The following is a 21,289-nucleotide window of genomic DNA, read 5'->3' as shown; positions in this document are numbered from 1 at the left end:
TTTCTCACGTTAAGAAGTCATGAAAAGGGGGGTTCAGCATCACGCAAGACTGCGCTAAACCGCGCCGCACCGTCGCAGGCGCGCACTGCGCACGCGTAGCGCTGAAGAAATTACATTATAAACGGGTTTCTTCCAAAACTCACTCTCTGCGCCTTTCGTCAATGAACGTGGACTCGAGGGGTACTGAAAATGCGGGGAAAAGTAGTATTGGTGAACCAGAATAGAGATGTGTCGCATCGCATCACTGAGTGCGGGAGCGCTCTTCGCGCCGTTGTTACTTGTGCTTCGCGGTTCCGACGAAACTCCCTCCGACGATCCTTATGTTTTACGCGCGAGGCGCAAAACGCGGTGACACCGAGGGAGCGAAGTGGCGCAGAAGCACGTTTGTACCCCTCGCGATCGCGGCTGCTCGCTTCAACTTCAGTGAAGTGACGTTGGACGGGACAACCAAGGGCAGACTGCAGTTTTTACGTGTGGGGTTTTTATTAAAATCACGCCAATGCACGTGGAGTCAACAACGAGAACAACAACAACAACAACAATAATAATAATAATAACAAATAGATGATTGTTCTGCCGCTTTACTTACTGTCTTTGCTCTGACTCTGAGTGACCCGCCGTGGCCATCCCGAGCAGAAGCGCCCACGGCAGAGCCCACGATGCTACCCGGCATTTCCACGCTCTCATTGTCATCTTGGCCGACACGTCCCGCGCGGGGCGAACCTCTCGAGAGCACAAAGTGCGCGCGCGGAGAGCGATCGGCCGGAGAGCTTCGCCACAACACGCGCTGAAAGCTGCGCTCGCACTGCCAGCTTCTACTCCACAGTGTCCATGAGAGCGGAGGCGCGAGAGCCGCCGGGTCGCCCCCCTGCATCGATCGAGCTCCAGCCCACAGTGGGCAATCGTGCAGCTCTCCTCACCCCGCGCACGCACACATACACGCGCGCGCGCGCGCGCGCGCACATACGCGAAGTGTCCTGTTCACCCGCTCACTTTTCCCCTCTCACATCATGTGAACGTCACTATGTCCGGCCGTCCAGCCACGTGCCGCTCGGTGTCTACAAGGGGACACATGTCCGTGTCTCGCGTTGCTCTTCCTCCGCCGTTGTCCCCGGACCCCCCGTCCTTCTGCTGTTCGGACCGTTCCGCGGCTCGAACCCCTGCCCTGGCCTGGATCCCCCGCTGAGCCACGGCTCCCCTCCCTCCGACTGCCGGCACCAGTGGGCCACTAGTAAAACTAATCAGTTTACGGTGTAAATCAACGTAAGTTAATTGTCTATCACGAGTTTGTATCAACACCCTGAGCGCATCCGTAAGAATTAAAGACGAAATAACTATGAACAACTTTATGTAGCGACTTAGTGAAGCATGCGACAACAGGTCTACATTAATAACTAAAGACACACTTTCATCTCACGCGCAAGGCAGCCCTCGCGGAGAAGAGAAAACCTTCTTTTTCAAACCGTACACTTTGGAATCAATGCGGCGATTCAGTGATGAAGATTCAAGATCAAACTGCTATCAAGCAGCGCCCTCAAGCGGCGACTCGGCGTCACTCTCAACGGCGAGCACGTGCTGCGTGGTCGGGGTCCGAGTCACACAGGGACCGGGGACGCTGGCGACCGACGTCTTCAGCACATAAACGTCGTAGGATACGGTGCAACAACACACAAAACATTTATAGAACATACTATAGTCATAAACACTATTAATAAACACACAATATAATGATTTATCAAAATAAAGACATATTTATACCACTAAAAATTGTGAAGATACACGTCCTGTACGAAACATTATGTTTACTGTCTTGAACCCATTGTCACTGAGGTGCTGTGAAGGTATCCGAGTCGATACCGTCGTTCCTCGACTTACGAACACGATTGGACCCGGAAGACCGTTCGTAACTCACGGTATAAATTCGAAGTCGATTTTACCACGAATGCACAATCAATAAAGGCCGAACAAGATCATCGTTCGATTTATTCGCTGGTATTGGTCTACTGAAAAACCTGCGATAAAGTTAAAACAAAAATTTCTAGAAAACATTTGTTTTTTTTTTTTCAATAACCCTAACCAACATTAAAATTAAACTACTGGAAATGTTTTCATAAAAAGAGAGTTAGAATGTAATCACTATGCTGCCAGCAGAAACTTTTCTCAAAAGCAGCATACAACTCAGATGAAACAAAAGTGACATTGACATTATTGCTAACAACTTTGTTTAGTTTATGCCTTTTTCCAAGGTGGCTTGCATTGATAGTTAAGCTACTTTACAGTGAGTACTTTACAGTCTTTACTTTAAAGAGCAGGGCAGTTTTACTGGAGTAATTCAGGCAAGCACCTTATTCAAATTTACCACAGCTGGAAAGAACATTAGTAAACATATACATAAATAAAATAAGAAAAAAGTTAATAAACTGCAGTCAAAAATCTGAAAAACAGTACAGGATAGAGTAGACATGTAAAAAAAAAGATATTACACACACACACACACACACTTTCTGAACCGCTTGTCCCATACGGGGTCACGGGGAGCCAGAGCCTAACCCGGCAACTCAGGGCGTAGGGCTGGAGGGGGAGGGGACACACCCAGGATGGGACGCCAGTCCATCGCAAGGCACCCCAAGCAGGACTCAAACCCCAGACCCACTGGAGAGCAGGACCCGGTCCAACCCACTGCGCCACGGCGCCCCCCCTTGTTTAGATATAATATATTTATATATATATATATATAAAATATATTATAATATGTATTATATATTATATATTACATAAAATATATAATATATCCTATATATAATATATAATATGTTACTATATATATATATATATTAGGAATGCGATTAGGAATGGATATTTAGATAAAGTTTTATGCAGCTACTCGTGTGATATACATTGATTCATATGGGTGAAAAGAAACTATACTTAAGAATCACACATCTGCATCTATGTCTTTCTGCTAATGTAATGAACACATTGCATTTTCAATGAGATGCACGTCGCTTTGGAGAAAAGCATCTGCTAAATGCCATCCATCCATCCATCCATATTCTTGCCCACTTGTTTTTCCAGGGTTGCGGTGGCAACAGGGAGAGCAGAGAGGCCTAGCCACTGCTGTCCCCCGCAACTTCCTCCACCTCAGCCCGGGGATCCCCAGCCGTTCCCAGGCTAACTGGGAGATATAAGAATCCCTCCAGCAGGTCCTGGGCTGACCTCGGGGCCTCGTCCCAGTTGGCCATGCCTGGTATACCTCCAAAGGGAGGCACCCAAGGGAGATCCTTATCAGATACCCAAACCATGCTCTCAGTGTGGAGGAGTACCAGCTCTACTCTGAGTTCCTGAACTCCTCACCCTATCACGGAGAGTGAGTCCAAATACCCTGTGGAGAAAACTCATTTCAGCCGCTTGTATCTGTGATCTTATTCTTTTGGTCATTACCCAGAGTTCATGACCATAGGTGAGGGTAGGGACGTAGATCGACCAATAAATGGAGAGCTTCGCCTTATGGCTCAGCTCCCCCTTCACCACTACAGTCTGGTACAGCGACTGCATTACTGCTGCCGCTGCTCCCAGTCTGTGATCAATCTCACGCTCCCTTCTCCCCTCACTTGTGAACAAGACCCCAAGAGACTTAAACTCCTCCACCTGGGGCAAATTCTCTCCTCTTACTTGGAGGGGGCATGCCATCCTTTTTCATGAGAGAACCATGGACTCAGACTTGGGGGTGCTGATCTTCACACCAACTGCTTCGCACTCGGCTGCAAACTGTTCCAGTGCATGTTGGAGGCAACCCTGTGACAGTGCTAAAAGGACAATATCATCTGCAAAGAGCAGAGACGTCACCTTCCGACTCCCACGTAGAATGCCCTCCTGACCTCGACTGCGCCTTGATATTCTGTCCATTAAACCACAAACAAGAGTGTGGGGACAAGTCACAACCTTGGCAGAGTCCAACACCCACACTGAACGGGCTTGACTTAATGCTGAGTATGTGGACGCAGCTCTTGCTACGTGTGCAGAGAGACTGAATGGCCCCCAGTAGTAGTAGTCCCAGCACCCCAGATTCCCTAAGCATCTCCCACAGAATTTCTCGGGGAACACGGTCATAGACCTTCTCCAAGTCCACAAAACACATGTAGACTGGATTAATGAACTCCCATGCCCCCTCAATTGTCTGTGAGAGGGTAAAAAGCTAGTCCAATGTTCCATGGCCAGGACAGAATCCGCATTGTTCTTCTTCAATCTGAGGTTCAACAATTGTCCGGAGCCTCCTTTCCAGCACCCTGGCATAGACTTTCCCAGGGAGGCTGAGAAGTGTGATACCCCGATAGTTGGCACACACTCTCTGGTCCCATTTCTTAAAGGTAGGGACCACCACCCCAGTTTGTCAATTCAAGGGCATTGTCCCCAAGGTAGGGGGGGCGTGGTGGCGCAGTGGGTTGGACCGGGTCCTGCTCTTCAGTGGGTCTGCGGTTCGAGTCCCACTTGGGGTGCCTTGCAACGGACTGGCGTCCCGTCTTGGGTGTGTCCCCTCCCCCTCCGGCCTTACGCCCTCTGTGTTACCGGGTAGGCTCCGGTTCCCCGTGACCCTGTATGGGACAAGCGGTTCTGAAAATGTGTGTGTGTGTGTGTGTGTGTGTGTGTGTGTGTGTGTGTGTGTGTGTCCCCAAGGTCCATGTAGCATTGAAGAGGCTTGTCAGCCATGACACCAATACAACATCCAGGGCCTTAAGCAGTTCTGGGCTAATCTCATCCACCCCTAGTGCTTTGGCACCATGGAGCTTACCAACTACCTCTGTGACTTCCACCAGGAAAATGGACTCTGATAGCCTGGAAGCCTCTGGCCCTTACTCCTGTAACGGAGGCATATCTCTAGGGTTTAAGAGTTCCTCAAAGTGCTCCTTCCACCTCCTGACAATGTCCTCATTAGAGGTCAGAGCACAGCTTGAGCGAAGCTCCTCCAACCCCTCCTGAGCTGCCGGATGGTTCTCCAGAACCTCTTTGAGGCTAACCGATAGTCATTTTCCATAGCCTCTCCAAACTCCTCCCATGCTCTAGATTTTGCTTCTGCAACCGCAGCCGCTGCCGCCTTTTTTGCCTGCCGGTACCTGTCTGCTGAGTCAGGAGTCCCCAGAGCCAACCAGGCCCTAAAGGCCTCCTTCTTCAGCTTGACAGCTTCCCTCACCACCGGTGTCCACCAGCGGGTTCTCGGGTTGCTGCCATGACTGGCACCAACAAGCTTTTGGCCACACCTGTGCCTGGCTGCTTCCCAGTGGAGTTTCAACAGGGTCCATTCAGACTCCATGTCCCCTACCTCCTCCAGGACATGGGAGAAACTCTCCCGGAGGGGTGAGTTAAAATCATTCCGGACAGGGTCCTCCGACAGTCATTCCCAGCAAACCCTAACTAAACACTTGGGTCTACCAGGTCTGTCCATCAGTTTTCTCCGCCATCTGATCCAACTGACCACCAGATGGTGATCGGTTGACAGCTCAGCACCTCTCTTCACCCAAGTGTCCAGAAACATGTGGCCTCAAGTTAGGTGAAATGACTACAAAGTCAATCATTGACCTTTGGCCCAAGGAGCTCTGGTACCAAGTACACATATGAGAATCCTTGTGTTCGAACATGGTGTTTGTTATGGACGAACCATGGTTAGCACAGAAGTCCAAAAACATTTCATCATTCGAGTTTCGATCAGACAAGCCGTTCACCCCACTCCAGATTTCCCAGTCATTGTCAACGTGAGCATTGAAGCCCCCCAGCAGGACTATGGAGTTTGTAGGTGGGGCCCTGTCCAGAACCCCACCCACTCTCTCCAAGAAGGTTAAATACTCTGAACTGCTGTTTGGTGCATAAGCACACACAACAGTCAAAGTTTTCCTCTCTGCAACCTTAAGTCACATTGAGGTGACCGTCTTGTCCACCAGGACAAACTCCAACTGTATGGCAGCCAGCCGGGGACTTGTGAGTATCCCCACACCCGCCCGGCGCCTCTCACACTGTGCAGCTCCTAAGTAGGAGAGAGACCACCCCCTTTGCCTCCGTGTTTGGTTCCAGAGCCCACACTGTGAGTGGAGATAAGCCCAACTGTATCTAGTTGGTATCTCTCAACTTCCCGCACCAGTTCCGGCTCTTCCCCCCCCGTGAGGTTACATTCTACATGCTGAGAGCCAGTTTTTGATGCGAGGGGCTGCAACGGCACACGCCACCCTGCCCGCTCCTGCTGCCTGAAAAGCATTGCACCCGATCCCCATGTTGGACCTTGCGGGTGGTGGGCCCACACGGCGCTCCATGTTGCCTTTTCGCTTTCTTTCTTTTTGCCTTTCTGCTAAATGAATAAATGTAAATCTCTCCATAACACCTACCCATCGGGAGGAAGGCTAAAAACTGCATCTGGAAGCATTCTTTTCCTTCCATGCCCGAGTTGGGTTTTACAGTTACGTGAGCAGGTCTAGTGCTTGTTCTGTTAGTCAGCCAAGACACTCGAAGATTGTCGAGTGAAGTCATAACAAAAGAGCATAAACAAAACCAACTTCCCCGGTGCTTCGTTGACACCTACTTAGGTAATGGAGGTATGATATACTGACGTCTCGACTAATGGATCTACTTGTTCACGAGCTGGCTCCACAGAGCGAAATTTAGGACAAGCTGTCGCCTTAATATCTCTCCTTGCATCATCTAAGCTGCCAGCCTTTGAACATGAACTGTGAGAACTTTAGGAAACTGAAGGATTTTGGAGGATACACATAGATGATTTCTTAATTTCTCCTATTAAGCACCATAAACTGGAGAGATTATATTTCTCTATTCAGCAATTTAGAATTACTACTTTATCTGAATAATATGCTTGCAGCTCCCAGCTGCGTTAGAAACATGCATCTATCTCTTTGCTACCATTGATATGACATGGATGTTTCCATTTTTTTTTCTCTACATCCTTTTTCTGCATGACATGTCCCCTTGGATCCCTACCAAATGAAAATTAACCTCTCACAACTAACTATTACATGAACCACTCAAGTTATGTGCTTCACAGGACCTCTGCTGTTGACACCAGTACCCTAGAATCTCTGGGTTACTCTTGACACCAAGTTCTTATTTTCAGATCACATCTGAAACATTCCTGTGGCCACTTCTGGAAGGGCATCAAAAGGATCCACTGTGACTTTCTCTGTCGAATGCATAACCTGGACCGTTAGTTATGGCAACCGTCGGTCTTGAGAGACCATGGCACATGCGCACAGGATCAGGAAGCACTAGCAGAGCAGTGCGTGGTGGGGCTGTAAAGTCCCACACGGGAAAGGTAGTTTCTCTGGGAACTGGCACATTTGTAAATACCGTTGCCTGGTGTTGTAGATGTAGACGACTTTCACCGTGCTGCTGCCCGATTCAACGCGGCCTCCCTCCTCTTGACACCCTCCCGAACCTCCTGCCTCCAGCAGGCACGGTCACTTGCGCACTCCTCCCAGTTTTCTATTGTCAAGCCCATGGCTTTTATTTCTCACTTTTGCAGACGTCTCTGAAGCAAAGGTGGGAGCGGTCCAGTGCCCTGATGCCGGAGGCAAGTTCGCCATAAATGAGGTCCTTGGGATTCTCCCATCTGCCATGCGATGAACGTGACCAAGCCGTCAAAGATGGTGCTGCTGCAGCAGACTGTAGATGCTCTGCATCCGAGTTCGGTTTAGGACCTCTTCGTTGGTCACTCAGTCCTGCCACCGAACATCAAGGATGCACCTGAGTTTGCGCATGTGGAAGGCGTAGAGACCAGAAGTCACTTCCATACAGCAGAGTGCTGGGGACGCAGGTACTGTAGACAGCCACCTTGGTGTGTACCGTCAACTTGCTGTTATTCCACACTCTCGTCGTAAGCCTGGCAAAAGTTACTGCAGCTCGGCCAATCCTTCGGTCACAGATTCATTTTCATTTTTAGATTTGCATAGATTTCATTTTTCATTTTAGTTTTGCATGGAGTATCATCATTGTAACCAGATTTTTTTTTGCTTTAAATCACTAAGAAAATAATAAAATTATGCAAAGTGCAGTGTTGTATACCTGTTTGATGAGAATGGCCATTCGTACATTTTCAGCAATTAATACCAGACCAGATACTTCAGTCACCAGGCAATTATACACTCTAACTGCTTCACTAAGATTAAATAGCCTCCTTTATTAATCATCAGATGCTTTTCTCTAAAGAAATTGACAGTAATGATTTTAGCCATTCATACATCTGGGTAATTTAGGATAGGTACTTTGCTCAGGGGTGGGATTCAAACCAGAGTCCTTTCAGTGCAAGGCAGCAACGTTAACTGTTACGCCACCTGCTGCCCAGAGCATGTCTATGGATTGCGTAAGAAATCTCGAAGACAAAAACATGTGATGACCAAACTCCACAAAGAGCTGAGGTCACCTGTGAACCCAAAACCATCGATCATTAAAGCACCAGCAGTACCAAGAGCAGCATGTAGACAAGAATATGAAAGTTTTTAACTGGAAAAAAAAGTTTATTTCAAAATCACATGTACATTGTTTAAAACACCCCACCCCCAACAATCAGCAACTTTAAAGAAATTGGAAAAATTATACATGGGTCAACAAAGATGGCAAGTCTTAGGCACATCCATGGATGATCCTGGCAACAGTGTGCTTCCCGTTTGCTGTCCACCAGTTCGCAAAAGTGCAGGCCGCGCAGGTCCTTGGTGGGAGCCTCTGTGTATGACACTTTGGAGAAGACCACCCATTCTCTGTCCACAGTGACCCCGTGGGCTTGGCACAACCAGGCTGCCTGTGACTCTTCCAGGGCCAGGATGTGGGCGAGCCTCTGCAGGGGGAAGCGACAGTTGCGGCTGCTGTACGCGTGGCTGTACAGCAGCAGAAGGTCTCGGCAGCAAGCCCCCAGATGGCGGTGCAGCGCACAACTTTGCAGGAAGTCCAGCTGCCTTGCCAGCCTCAGCAGCCTCACAGGATTGCGTTCCAGATGGGCCCGGTTCACTGCCAGCGCTAGGCGAATCGCTGGAGCCTCTCGCACTCGCTCCGGCAGCTCAAGAGCATGTTGTAGGGCACGGTTGGACCCTGAAACAAGCCAAAAAAAATGCTGAAAATACTTTCCAAAACGAGGTTGTAAGGATATAAGATTTATTATATATTTTTATTGGGAGGCAGATGGGAGCATATTGGTTAGAGCTGCCCAAAGGTGGCAGGTTCGAATCCCACTTCCTGCTGCAGTCCCCTTGAGTAAGGTACTTACCCAAAATTGCTCCAGTAAAATTACGCAGCTTTTGAGAAAATAAATAAATGTACATTTGTTTGTCCAAGACAACTTCCAATGTCAGGTTTGTATACTAAGCTACTTACAATGATTCACCGCTTTATACAGATATGAATTGTTACTGCACCAGTTAAGGGTAAAAAACTCAATTTATGGGGCTACAATAGGGGGTGGGGATGCAACCCAGGAACGCTCAGATTAAAAGGCAATGGCTCTATTTAGCATCCTGCTGTGCCTGTATAAAGAATGTAGAGTGATGAAGCAAATAATAGTGGGAATGCTTAAAAAAAATTATACACCTAAACTTAAAATGAACTTGTTAATAAGCTTGAACCTCAAGGGCGACAGTCAGTGCAGGTTTACATTCCACCGGAGCACTTTCGCACTTAACTGAACTATTCCTCCAAGCGAACGAATTAAGCCTTCCTCTCTCGGTACCGGGAGTGCTTGTTGCCAAGAAAAGCTGGAAATCCTCCACGCACTGCAGCCCTCCAGTGAAGACACATCACTACTGTATCCACACCACCGGAAAAAACCACATTCTTATCTGACACTGCTTTCAGATCTAATCCTGGCAGAAGAGAGAAACCTGGATTTGATCAATTCAGGAGGCAAAGAATTCGGCGAAGCGTGTAATTGCTGTGGAAACCTGGAAAGTTCCTTGGACACTCGCCTGCCAGGATCAGATGTGTGAAGCCCAGCTGCAGAGCCTTGTCTTCCTTTCAGTAGAATCCACAAGCAGTAGCTTTCCTGCACATGCAACAAGAGCTCACCCAGGTTGTAGAGCAGGCCAAGAGCCTGCATCTCCTCCTGGTGAGGATGCTGGCCATGGGAATAGCAGTCCAGCAGCCAGCTCAGGCTCTCCTGAAGGTGTGTGTCATTAATGCGTGGGTCATAGAGTCGCAGTGGCTCGTCTCGCAGTCTGTAAGAAGCGTAGATCAAGAAGCGCACTGTCTTTTCCAGCACCGCCACGCACTCAGGGCCGGACGTTCGCTGGATGATCATGTCCTGGCGTACACTGCGCAGCCGGTCAAAGACAAAGTCGTACACCTGCAATGGGGGGGGTTTGCAAAGGATCGTTTCCATTTCTTCCACTTTACTGTACTTTTTATTATACAATATATACTTATACTGTATATACTCTTTATTCATCACCACTCATTTCTTTAGTTTATTCACACTTCTTGTAAAACTTTTTGCTTATACACAAGGAGGTTCACTTAATACTACTGAATTTTGTCTCAAGACCCAAAGAGAGCTATGTTCAGAAATACTCCAGCTCAAAGTTAATAAACTGGCTACATTAACTGATAAAAGTACAATTGTATTGTGCTTCTATTGTGTCGCGACATCTCAGCCAAACATGGTGCTTTACAGCCCGTATTGTATATTTTTCAAGAACTGACGAGTTAAATGGACAGTATGACTCCACCAGCCTCAGTCCACGGTTGCAGGGAGGGGGACACAGCAACGTGGTCGATGAGGTAGCAAACGGTTTCCAGCAGCACAGACGGGGGACGCAAGTCGTGGGCTCTCACACAGTCCTTCCCAGCTGCAGGGCGCGAGTACTCCTTCACGGTACGAGCTGGATCTGCTCGAGGCAGCCGATCCTTCTCAGTGCCTGGCAACACCTCAAACCGGTGCAGCCTCTTCTGTGCCTCCCTCTCCCGAAGCTCACGATCTGGACACATGCGCATGCATGTGCCCCTTGGCTCCGACTCATCCTGGCACTCCTCTTTCAGTTGGCCCTGCTGCCAGCGGGTACCTTGAGCACGTCCCCTTCCCCTACCGCGGGAGCAGAACCCCCTACAGAAACGACAAAAGTAGACAGTTTTTGGGGAAAAAATAAACAAAAAAATCACTTTCATTTTTCCTTGGGGTAGCACGTAGTGTCCTGGTTAGGGATGTCGCCTTGCAATCTGGCCGTTGCTTTGGACTGATCTCTCTTTGTATAAATTGGTAAACCATTGTAAAGTTTATTATTTACATTCATTTATTCAGCAGACACTTTTCTCCAAAGTGACTTCCAATGAACTCTATGTAGTCTTATGAGCCCACACACCTTATTCACCAAGGTGACTTACACTGCTAGATACACTTACAACGGGTCCCTCATCCATATATTATTATGGAATGCAGCAAATCCTTTTTGGACAAATGTGTCAATTAAAGCTTAGAAATAACAGTTCATCATCTTATGTTTCACACAGGGCACTACAATAGTGCCATTACTAGTAGCCACAAAGTGTCCAAATAACCAACAAATATTTTAAACACTAAATTACAAAGAAGCGGGTGTTTATCTAGTATTTGGCTGCAGGCGAGGTGACCCAGAGCAGAGCTGTGACTGGGGACAAACACTACTGTGTATCACAGCTTTTGGGCAGTGTGTAACTCGGCGGATGGAGACAGTGCTGTGCGAGCCGCCTTACGGCCCCTCCAGGCCCCGAGGGGAAAACGGAACTGCAGGGACTGAGTTCTTAACTTGCGCCTCCACACCAATCGCTCCCATGTATTACTCCGCCGCAATAAAACATTTGAGGCAAACATTTCTTACATGTGAATGAAATATGTCTGTGCTCAACGGATACTTTTATTAAATCCACGTTAATAAAAAGTATCCGTTGAGCACAGACATTTTTCAGATCTTACGGTTATCGCCCTTTTCTCGTGAGTTCACGCATGTCTCACGAATCGAACTGTTCGTCGTGAGACATGATCGATGTTCAACGAACATGACATCATGTATTAACCTGATAACCCTAAGACCCTGGACATCCGCATTCTCTTGAAATAACATTCGCCGTCTGCATATAGTATAGGGACACATGAGCTTCTACATACACAACGCATCTGAACACCTCTCCGTTTCCAGGACACTGGAACACGAGTACGGCGAGATACTCACGCGCTACCGCTCGACTTTCTACTCATGTGGAACTGCCCGATGACGTCACAGAACGCCTGCACAAATTTGATACGCACGCACGCGCGCGCACCGGAAACGCGTTTTTATACGACATTTCCGCCCTAAGCAGAGAAGTTGAGTTGCGAAGCAGCTTCTCGAGCTGCGTAAGGAACCCACTAGAGAAAAAGAAATTTGTACTTTTTCCTTTTTGTTGGTCCATAGAGGAACGTGATTATTGTTTAGCTTTTCTATTAAATTCAGCAGGATTTGCAATTTACGAAAGCAGCAGCTTAATAATATTGCGTTTTCTCACGTGGGATTCCAACCAGTTATTTTTTTTAAACTTTTATTTTCTAAGCATTAACTGTACCAACAAGAACTAACCAAAACACTGTACAAATAATAATGCTTAACTTGTAACACTTCAAAAAAATTCTTTATTTAATCAAAATTACAATTAATTACTCTACAAAGACAGTTTTAGTGCAATCACATCAAATGATGGGAACATTTGCACTGAATCACAGGAAATTGTCCAACAGCTCATTTGCGTCATTGGTTAGCAAGGTAAAGAGCTTGTGCTTTAGCCATCCCAAGTTTCTCTTCTTCCAAAGTCTGCTGCACCTGAACAGTGTGCCGACTGACCAGGGCAGATAATTCCAGAACATCCGTAAAAACCCTGGAAAAGCGAAAAACAAAGTGAGAAGGCCTATGATAATTTAAAGAAAAATGTAAATACTTTCTGGATTAGGTTTAAGACAAGCAGCATCTGGCCATTTTTCACACTCGGGTGCACGCAACAGTACGTGCCATGCAGCAAACGGCAGCACTCGATACAAAAGCCACATGCTGTGAGCAGCCAAGGTGCAAACATTGGTCTTTCACAACAGCATTTTTCTGCCATTAGGAAGCAACTGGCAAACTACACAAGCCATAAACATACTGAGATTTAGACTTCGGGACTTATTCTGCACACAAGGAATGTGCATTAGTCAACTGAGCCACTCAGGAAACCATTATGGCCCATTCATCTGGCTCAAATCAGTCACAACACTCCTCATTTCTCTTAAACATTAATGCAAAAATCACCTGAAGAAGACAATCAAAACTTGATCAAACTTAAGGCCCTTCCTAAAACTTTAGACAGGCCCTGTTTAAATTCATAAAAATTACCTAACAGGTAAATCTACCTGTTATTTGACAGGAATACCATTTGGTCTTTCCTCCAGTTATTTATTAATTTATTTTTTTTTAAACACAGGACTGGACTTCATAACTGGAATTCAGAACCCATCCAGTTCAGCATTATATTCCTTTTAAGCATACCTTGACAGCTGGTCATCAAGTTCATGTGCTGAACCTCTGATCTTATGTAGGAAATCAGAGGCCTTGTCATCGCCTGATTCTGCCACTACTGTGTACCCCAGCAGTGCCTTTTCACTCTGCTGCAGAAAATCCTTGGCTTTATCTGCAGTCAACAACAATTGTGCATCTTAGTTTTTTCACCATCAGAAAACAAATGCAATGTACTCTTTATAGTCCAGTTTAATAGTCTTTGTACAATCCCTAAATTAAACTTATTAGCCAAATAATGGAGCAGTATTTTATTGGTAAAATTAATGTTTCCCAGTGTTACTGAAGAAAACACAAAAGGAATGGTACCTACCTAGGAACTCCTTTCTATCCCCTTTGATGGAGAAGTTCTTTATGGGAAGCTCATGGCATGTTGTGTCCACCGCAGTGGCAAACTCCTTGTACTCCCCTGTGAACTGCTTTACAGCTGTTGCTACAGGAGTGAGTGCTGTGAGCTGAAGATATAATAATAAAAAAAAATTACAAATAAAAAAAAGTCCCCCCCCTTAATATTAAAGAACCACTAACTTCTTAGCAAAATTAGTGGCTGCATGGAAAACACAAGTATCATCATCCATCTATAAACAAAGAATGAAACATAATGGAATATATTACATGACTAAGCTTCACAGCCCTATTTTTTCAGTCCTGTACTCCTGTTCTGTGTTGCACCATGGTCTCTGGAGAAATGATATTTTGTTCCACTGTATACAAGCTATATAGAGGAATGAGAATAAAAACAATTTGAACTTTTTCTGTAGCTATTTGTTTACACAGAACAAAACTGTCAGAAAACACAACTGCAAAGGAAGACTTGGCATTTTACAACTGCAGAAGTTTCAGTCTTGCAAAAATTAAATGCCCTTACCCCAAGGGTTACAATCGATTTATTGTTAATAAGCTGCAGTTTATGGGGTCACTGTGGAATATAAAACAAACTCAGAACATTCCTAGACCACAACACAAATAGTATTTGGAACTGCACAAAATATCACCTTCTGTTTAAATATAAAAGAATAAACAGAAGGAGGCACCATTACCATACAAACTGAAAATTTGTCAACTAAAAATTATGGGTTTGCATTAAGGGAAAAACAGACCTGAATGTCTAACACACTATTAAGCTGCTTGATCTTTTCTAGGAGCAGGTGTTGCCGTTTCTTCTCATGAACTCTCTTCCTCATCTTCTCCTCTTCCTCCAAAACCAACAGAATATTTGTCTCTGCCTCTGCCTTCAATTTCTTGTTATTGCTCTCCATCTAAATTTTACACAGAAAGAACCAAACATGAGAACGAGGTCTTCCGGAGTTTCATGCCATATTTCTGTTAACCAATTTAAAATACATCTAACTCTTACCTTGGCTGTGAGGTAGGACAGCATTAGAGTTTGCATCTCTAAGATCGCCTTCTGATTTTCTGGCTCAACAGTCTTTGGCATGACTGTCTTCTCTGCTGAATTTTAAAGAAGTGGAAAAAAAAAAACTTTCTTTTTTATCATATCAAGATAATCAGCACAACAGGGGTCTAACAATAATATTTACCTTTTACAGCTGATACATCAAAGTCTGGATGAACACAGTGACCATCTAGTACTGTGGACTGCAAAATGTTTCCTCCTAACTGTGAAGGCTCCAGGATACTACTAGTCATTGCTGCTAAGACAGACCAAAATACATGCACATATTAGTCCCTGCCATTGTAGGAAAATTTAACTGAAAATGTATTTCACTTTTTTCAGTACATAAGCTTTTTCCTAGTTCAGTAAAATAACATGATTAATAAGCAGTGTTACACTGACACAATTATAAAGTACAAATATATTAAAGAATCCAATGAATCATTTTCAGAGGAAAGAGGATAAATCATTGTAATACCTGCTAAAGGTTAATGTATAGTCACAATGTGTAGGTGAACTTTAATCTTTTTTTTTTTTTGGCTTAAGTAATGGAAAAATTGGAGATGCACGACCTGTACCTAAATAAATGTGTTTTGGTTCTAAGCAAGCTACTTATCCTTCTACATTACGAGAACAACTTAACTGTGACTTTGCATACATGAAGGACTGAGTAGGGACTGGGAGGCCACGGAACGCCTGGGGGACACGCTGTGGTTGAATCTGTAACCACTGCCAGTTTTTCGTGATGCAGGTTGTAGTGCCATGGCAGCGGATTCATTGAGCACAGGATTCTGTAAGAACACGTGTTACCAGCATAGAACAGAGTTACGACCAGGGAATTTAGGTGCATTTCATTTTATGCTGTGTGAGGACAGACAACTGTAAACCACCTTTTAAGAACTTAAAGGGCCTCAAGACAACTACAGCAGTAACTTTGATTTAAGTTAAATATAAACACCTGAAATATTTGCCAACGAGATTCAATAAAAATGAGATGTATGATTTAATAGATTTCTGATGATCTAATGTCATATGAAAGTCTTAAACATTTCAGTATGCAACAACAAAAATAGAGAATTGACCTTAGCCGGTTGTTTCCTGTCAACTGCCTGGAGATACCTGGATTTTACGGGAGGAACTGAAAAGAGAAAGTGAGGTGTTCACAAAAACTATAGTAGTTTAGTAATAGGTTAAGTTTTTATTCACAATCACATTATAACATATTTATTAAACCCTACCTTTTTTCTTTACTCCACCACTGCCAGCAGTGCCACTGCTGCTGCTGTTGTTGTTTTGACTTCCATCCTTTGAGCTACAACAAAAAGACAGTTCAAACAAGTTCACTATTATTATGTTTCAATTTCATACTACTAGTCACCCGATTAACTAGATGTGTTGAATACTGCTATTTCGCTAGACAAACAAGCGCACCCATATAAATATTATCTCCATTCAGCTGTAATGATCACGTCAGAATGCTAGTTAGTTCGGTAAGTGGAAAAAACGATGACGACGATTCCGTAAAAAATTCATTGTTTCTACTTTCTTTGTTCGAGCGACGCTGACAGAAAAATCCATATTCTGCAAATATTAACTTTACTATGGAAAAAAGGTATATAACTCACTCGTTTGAATCCCTCGACAAGGATGTAGGTGCTTTACGAACCGTAGAAACCCTCCTTGCCGCCATAACTTTTCGAAGTAAACCGAGTGCCCCACACTCATTTCTTCCGGCCGGCGTCGACAGCTTTAGGACCGTTCCGTAGCCTTGTTACCGAACGATATGCGAATTTCGTAAAGGCTTCTTACATTTATACCTCTAAAAAACATAACTCTTGAGCTTATTAATACCCCCAAAAAGAAAAATGTATAAATATGCACCATGTTGGAAGAGCGCACGCCTTTGTCTTTTTTTATGCCAAACTATACGGGGAAACATTTAGTGACGGACATCAACAGGAAGTTAGCTAGGAAGTCTGTCTAGCGTGCCCGCTTCACCGTTTTGAACCGCACATCTCCAATTCCTTTTAACCTTTATCTCTTGTGGCAGTTTGTTGCTGAAGCTGAAATTCTACCAAATAGTAACAAGTGTACATATGTAGTTGTTTTACATTAAAATAAGAAATATACCTTTATCGGGGTGTTCCACATTACTCCGCAACGCCGTAGATCATATGTAACTTTGACGGTGTGTGGCTCTGTCTGTCTGCGTTAGCACTGAAAACAAACTTTGTTACAAAGCAAAAGAAGATGGTCACTCCGAATGAGCGTTAGACCACGAATTACACGGCCTGTGTGAACTTGCAGTGGGGGATTATCTGTGTGTTTCTTGTCATACTCGCAACGCCAACGGAGCTGCGAACTCACAGTCTCTGCTGGAAAGATTTGTCATGGTTGGTCTGGTGTTTTGTTGCAGCCAAGTTACTCAAGTTTATGTCTCACTGCTACTAAGAGTTATTCTACAGTAAGACGTGGTGTTGGAAAAATACAACTACAAGTGTCTCAGAGGATTTTTTTTAATTTACGACTATTCACGTTGTGTACAGCATACACAACTGTGTGATGGCTCTCCGAAAAAGTTTTAATTCAACTCAGAGCGTGGCATTTTTGCTAATGTTGTTTTGTTTCACTTCCAGTCAGCAACCGAGTTGAAAAAACTTATCCAAAGGTTCTACGTCCTTCAAGCCGAACGAGTGGAGGCCTACACGCTGTTCGAGGAGTAAGTGAAGCGCGGACCATCGAACTCGTACGCTGCGCTTTGCCTTTATTGCTTTGCGAAAACGGCTCGCGCTGCTCACGTGACAGGGGCCACGAGGCGTACCTGAGGACGGGTCCGCACTACGACTTCCTGCGCTACCGGCAGCTCGTGCACGAGATCGCGCAGGCGTTCGGCGGCATCTCGAGGGAAGTGCTGGACATCAAGGAGCGGCTGCACCGCGACTTCGATCGCGTCGATCTATCGGAGCACATCGAGAAACTGCAGGAGAAAGAGAAACAGAAGCTGGAGCTGGTGAGATGCATCTTGAGCACAGGCCCAGTGAAAATCCTCATAATAGTAATGATAAATAATAATAATATAGTCTTTTATTTATCTGATCACTTTGATCAATTCTACTTTACAGTGTGTTGGATATGAAACAGTACAATATATAACTGGCCGGTTACTACAACACGGTATTTATACACTGTTTCGGATGAGCACTTTATATCAAGGGTAAAAGAAGGAGTGGGATTTGAACCTGAAACATTCAGGCTGTAAGTCAAACAGCCCCTGACACTATGTTACCTGCTGCCTACACTTGCTGTCTTTATTATATGACTCTCTAAGGTCTAGGGGCGGCACAGTCACGCGCCAGGTGGTGCTGGTGGGGCTGTGCTTTCAGACTTGGGCTTGAATCTGACTGTATGCTTGGCATCCTTTCACCATGTTCGCATGGGTTTTCACTGGGTGCTCTGGTTTCCTTCAGCAGTCTAAAGAATCAGTCACTAAATTGCTCAGAGTGTGTGTATGTGTGAGTGAAACAGTGTGTAACACTTTTCTCCTTTATAAATGAGTGAATGACTAGGGAGCTGTCAGCTAAATACTAGTTAATAATCATTGTACATTGTTTCTGTGAAAAACATCTGTTGAATCAATAAATGTAAATATGGTAAATCCAAATCATACATTTTACTTCATTGGCCTGCTGCCTTATATGGCAAAATGACTCATAGTGTTGAACACTGAGCATTGTGTTTCACGAATGTTTTCTCATATTAATACATTACCCCTGTATGAGAGAACTCTTCAGCAATCACTTTTAATTATAAACAGTAACAACATTTAAACTTTACCTGTGTGTCTTGAGGATAACTTTGTCTGTTTAGTACTGTTATTAAGGTGGCACTGTGGGTAGCAGTGGTACCTCACAGCTCCTGAGCTGTCCTCAGACACGGGTTTCAGTCTGGCTCAGTCTGATGGCGTTTACATGTTGTCCCGTGTTCATTTTGGTTATCTCCAAGTGCTCTGATTTCCTCCTACAATTAAGATTTTTTGAAAATTTCCCACTGGTAGAAACATTTATGATACTTAAAACAGGAGAACTAGTGTTTTGAATAACTGTGTTTTTAAAAAAAAAAAAAAAAAAAAAAAAAGAACAGCAATGATGTGCCGCTGGACATCAGGCTTGTACCACTAAATGAAATGCTCTGTTAAAATGTGAATGCATTATGTTTATTATCAATTGTTTGTGGTCCATCATGACTGTAGACAGCCAAGCTGCAGCTGGCAAAGCAGAATGCCCAGGAGCACCCAGAAGATGAGGGCTGTCAGGAGAAAATCCAAGAAATCAGACAGGAGTAAGAACCAATTTCCGTGTTTTTTGATCGGTGTATCGCAAGCTACACTGACACTTTCCTCTTTCCAGACATAAAACTGGAGGACTTCCACACAGTTAGGTTAATCTAGCAAGTATTTTTATTAATTTTCTTGTAAGATGTGGTCTTTTTTGTCTGGTTGATGTTAGAAAAATTCAAGGAGAAATCAGTAGAAATCCACAAAGTTATTAGAGCACACTAATTTGTGTAGCATGGGGCAATCATAGCACTTTTTGCTGAGACAGTGACACTCAGTTAAAGGTCACACTTCAAGGTGTCCTCCCATTTGTTAGGACAAGATTGTTTTAAAAACAAAAAAACGGAGTGAAGCAACAAAGATAATTTATTTAAAAATGCTGCTAATTAGATTATCAAAAGTTTTATTAGTTTTTATACTTTGATGGCAGGAGAGCTCACAGCAGTCAGAAGTCCGTAGATTCTTAATTTACTCAACTGACATATACTTCATCTGGATGTATGTTGGTGCAAGGTCAATATGCTAGTTTTGGTACAATGTTATCAGTCCAGTTTCATATGAAATAGTTTGCTCATGTTTTGAGACCTGCTGAGAAATGTTGATTGCCATCATGGAATTAACTGCCTGCCAAGCTGAGCACGTTTTCTTTCATCAAACTGCAGAGGCTTGACCGTGCATTCTCAAGTGAGGGACTGGTCACCCTCCCTGGGGTAGTGTTTTTTTTTTTTTTTTTTTAAAAAAACAGGCTACACTATGTAGAGTACTCGCTGTAACATGTACGTTATCTTGTTTCTCTTTTCCAGCATTATAAGGAACAAGGAGGCACTGAGTGAGATCCTGCAGGACTTTAAGTATGACTCGGAGGAAACCGAGTGAAGAGAGTTCCCTGGAAGTGACCTCTTTGACAGGGACTGATAAGGTTATACTGGCTTCACTTGCAGCACAGATGCAGGATGATGATCTGTAATTTAAATCCATCTGCCTTACTGCTCCATTTGATGCTTACTTGCTTTTTTGCAAACATATTTTCTGGATATGATCCACAATATTATTCCCTTCATTTACCATGTTTTTCTTATAAATGTACTGCCCAAAATGTCATTTTGGTGAAGTCTGGTCAGTGTGTACATAAAAATTCCAGTCCAAGTACTATTCTTTACTTTTTATTATTTTATAAAGTTATTCTGTGTGCTTATCATAATTGTTATTATTGCTACCTACACATAACTTAAGGAAATAAATGTAACTTCAGATTTTTAAATATGTTGATACAAATTCAATACAAAAATAGAAGCAATGAAACAAAAAGTTTCTCTCACACACAACGCAGACAATTCAGAGGAATGAAGTGAAATCCCACTGCAAAGTATCAGATCACCACTTTCACATGACTAGCCATTGTGAAACCACAAAACCACCGATTGGCTGCTCACTTTACCGGGGTTGGCCTTCGCTCGATGAGTGCTCAGCAATTCCCCTGCTCCTGGGTAAAAGTTCTGGAGCAGAGTTGGGGGAATTTGTACAGTGGGCTTTGTCATAGCATTCTCCTCCTTACTTCCACTGATCTGTTCTTTACGAGGAGATATGGGAATGCCTAGTTGCTGTCACAGTGGCAATGTCCTCACTCTGATGCATTGACATGCATTGACATGTACACGTCCCCTTGCATGTGTCACATGTGGTTGTTCACAAGGTGTGGCTATAGGCTCTACTACACAGCTTCTGGTCTCAATGCTACATTCAGACTGATTGTTCTTTCAGTGCTCCAGGGTGGTGGCATTAAAAAGCTATTTAGATATCTTCTAATTTACCTGTTTCATAGGAATATAACTCAGATGCAGGTCCTGTTGAAGGCAGATCATGTACAGTTGATACAGAATACAATTCTGCTCATAGAGATTCCAGTCTGCTTTAAAAATCATAGGTTGACGGCACTGTGAAGTGCAACCAGTTCCCACAGAGGTTTTTTCCCTTGAAAATTTCCACATATTTTCCTGCAGGACCAGACATTTGGAGCGTGTACCA

General features: G+C 44.4%; 4 protein-coding genes across 4 annotated transcripts in view; 1 reads left to right on the top strand and 3 right to left on the bottom strand.

Moving 5' to 3' along the window:
* Window positions 1–927, bottom strand: part of cpamd8 (C3 and PZP like alpha-2-macroglobulin domain containing 8) — a 57,357-nt gene extending 56,430 nt beyond the window's left edge. Inside the window, exon 1 of the mRNA XM_018728033.2 lies at window positions 590–927. Coding sequence (XP_018583549.1) covers window positions 590–693 — 104 coding nt within the window. The 5' untranslated portion in view covers window positions 694–927. The remainder of the gene's footprint in view (window positions 1–589) is intronic.
* Window positions 928–8,548: 7,621 nt separating this feature from the next.
* Window positions 8,549–12,230, bottom strand: sac3d1 (SAC3 domain containing 1). Its single transcript, XM_018728069.2, is given in 5 exon segments — window positions 8,549–8,650; window positions 8,652–9,078; window positions 10,048–10,324; window positions 10,711–11,080; window positions 12,183–12,230. Coding segments are annotated over 5 exon segments (1,134 nt in total). The 5' UTR covers window positions 12,209–12,230; the 3' UTR covers window positions 8,549–8,616.
* A 392-nt stretch (window positions 12,231–12,622) lies between these two features.
* On the bottom strand, window positions 12,623–16,641 carry haus8 (HAUS augmin like complex subunit 8). The gene is made up of 10 exons (XM_018728127.1): window positions 16,557–16,641; window positions 16,170–16,243; window positions 16,014–16,069; window positions 15,575–15,722; window positions 15,077–15,187; window positions 14,893–14,987; window positions 14,636–14,794; window positions 13,849–13,990; window positions 13,509–13,650; window positions 12,623–12,861 (listed from the first exon to the last, which is right to left on the bottom strand). Exons 1-10 carry the CDS (start codon window positions 16,619–16,621, stop codon window positions 12,735–12,737), a joined length of 1,119 nt encoding a protein of 372 aa, XP_018583643.1. The 5' UTR covers window positions 16,622–16,641; the 3' UTR covers window positions 12,623–12,734.
* A 252-nt stretch (window positions 16,642–16,893) lies between these two features.
* rex1bd (required for excision 1-B domain containing) lies at window positions 16,894–21,289 on the top strand. The gene is made up of 5 exons (XM_018728024.2): window positions 16,894–17,324; window positions 17,568–17,650; window positions 17,737–17,941; window positions 19,181–19,269; window positions 20,068–21,289. Exons 1-5 carry the CDS (start codon window positions 17,322–17,324, stop codon window positions 20,138–20,140), a joined length of 453 nt encoding a protein of 150 aa, XP_018583540.1. The 5' UTR covers window positions 16,894–17,321; the 3' UTR covers window positions 20,141–21,289.

Source organism: Scleropages formosus, chromosome 9, assembly GCF_900964775.1.
Source record: "Scleropages formosus chromosome 9, fSclFor1.1, whole genome shotgun sequence".
NCBI classification, from domain to species: Eukaryota; Metazoa; Chordata; class Actinopteri; order Osteoglossiformes; family Osteoglossidae; genus Scleropages; species Scleropages formosus.
This window is presented reverse-complemented; position numbering and strand designations above follow the sequence as displayed.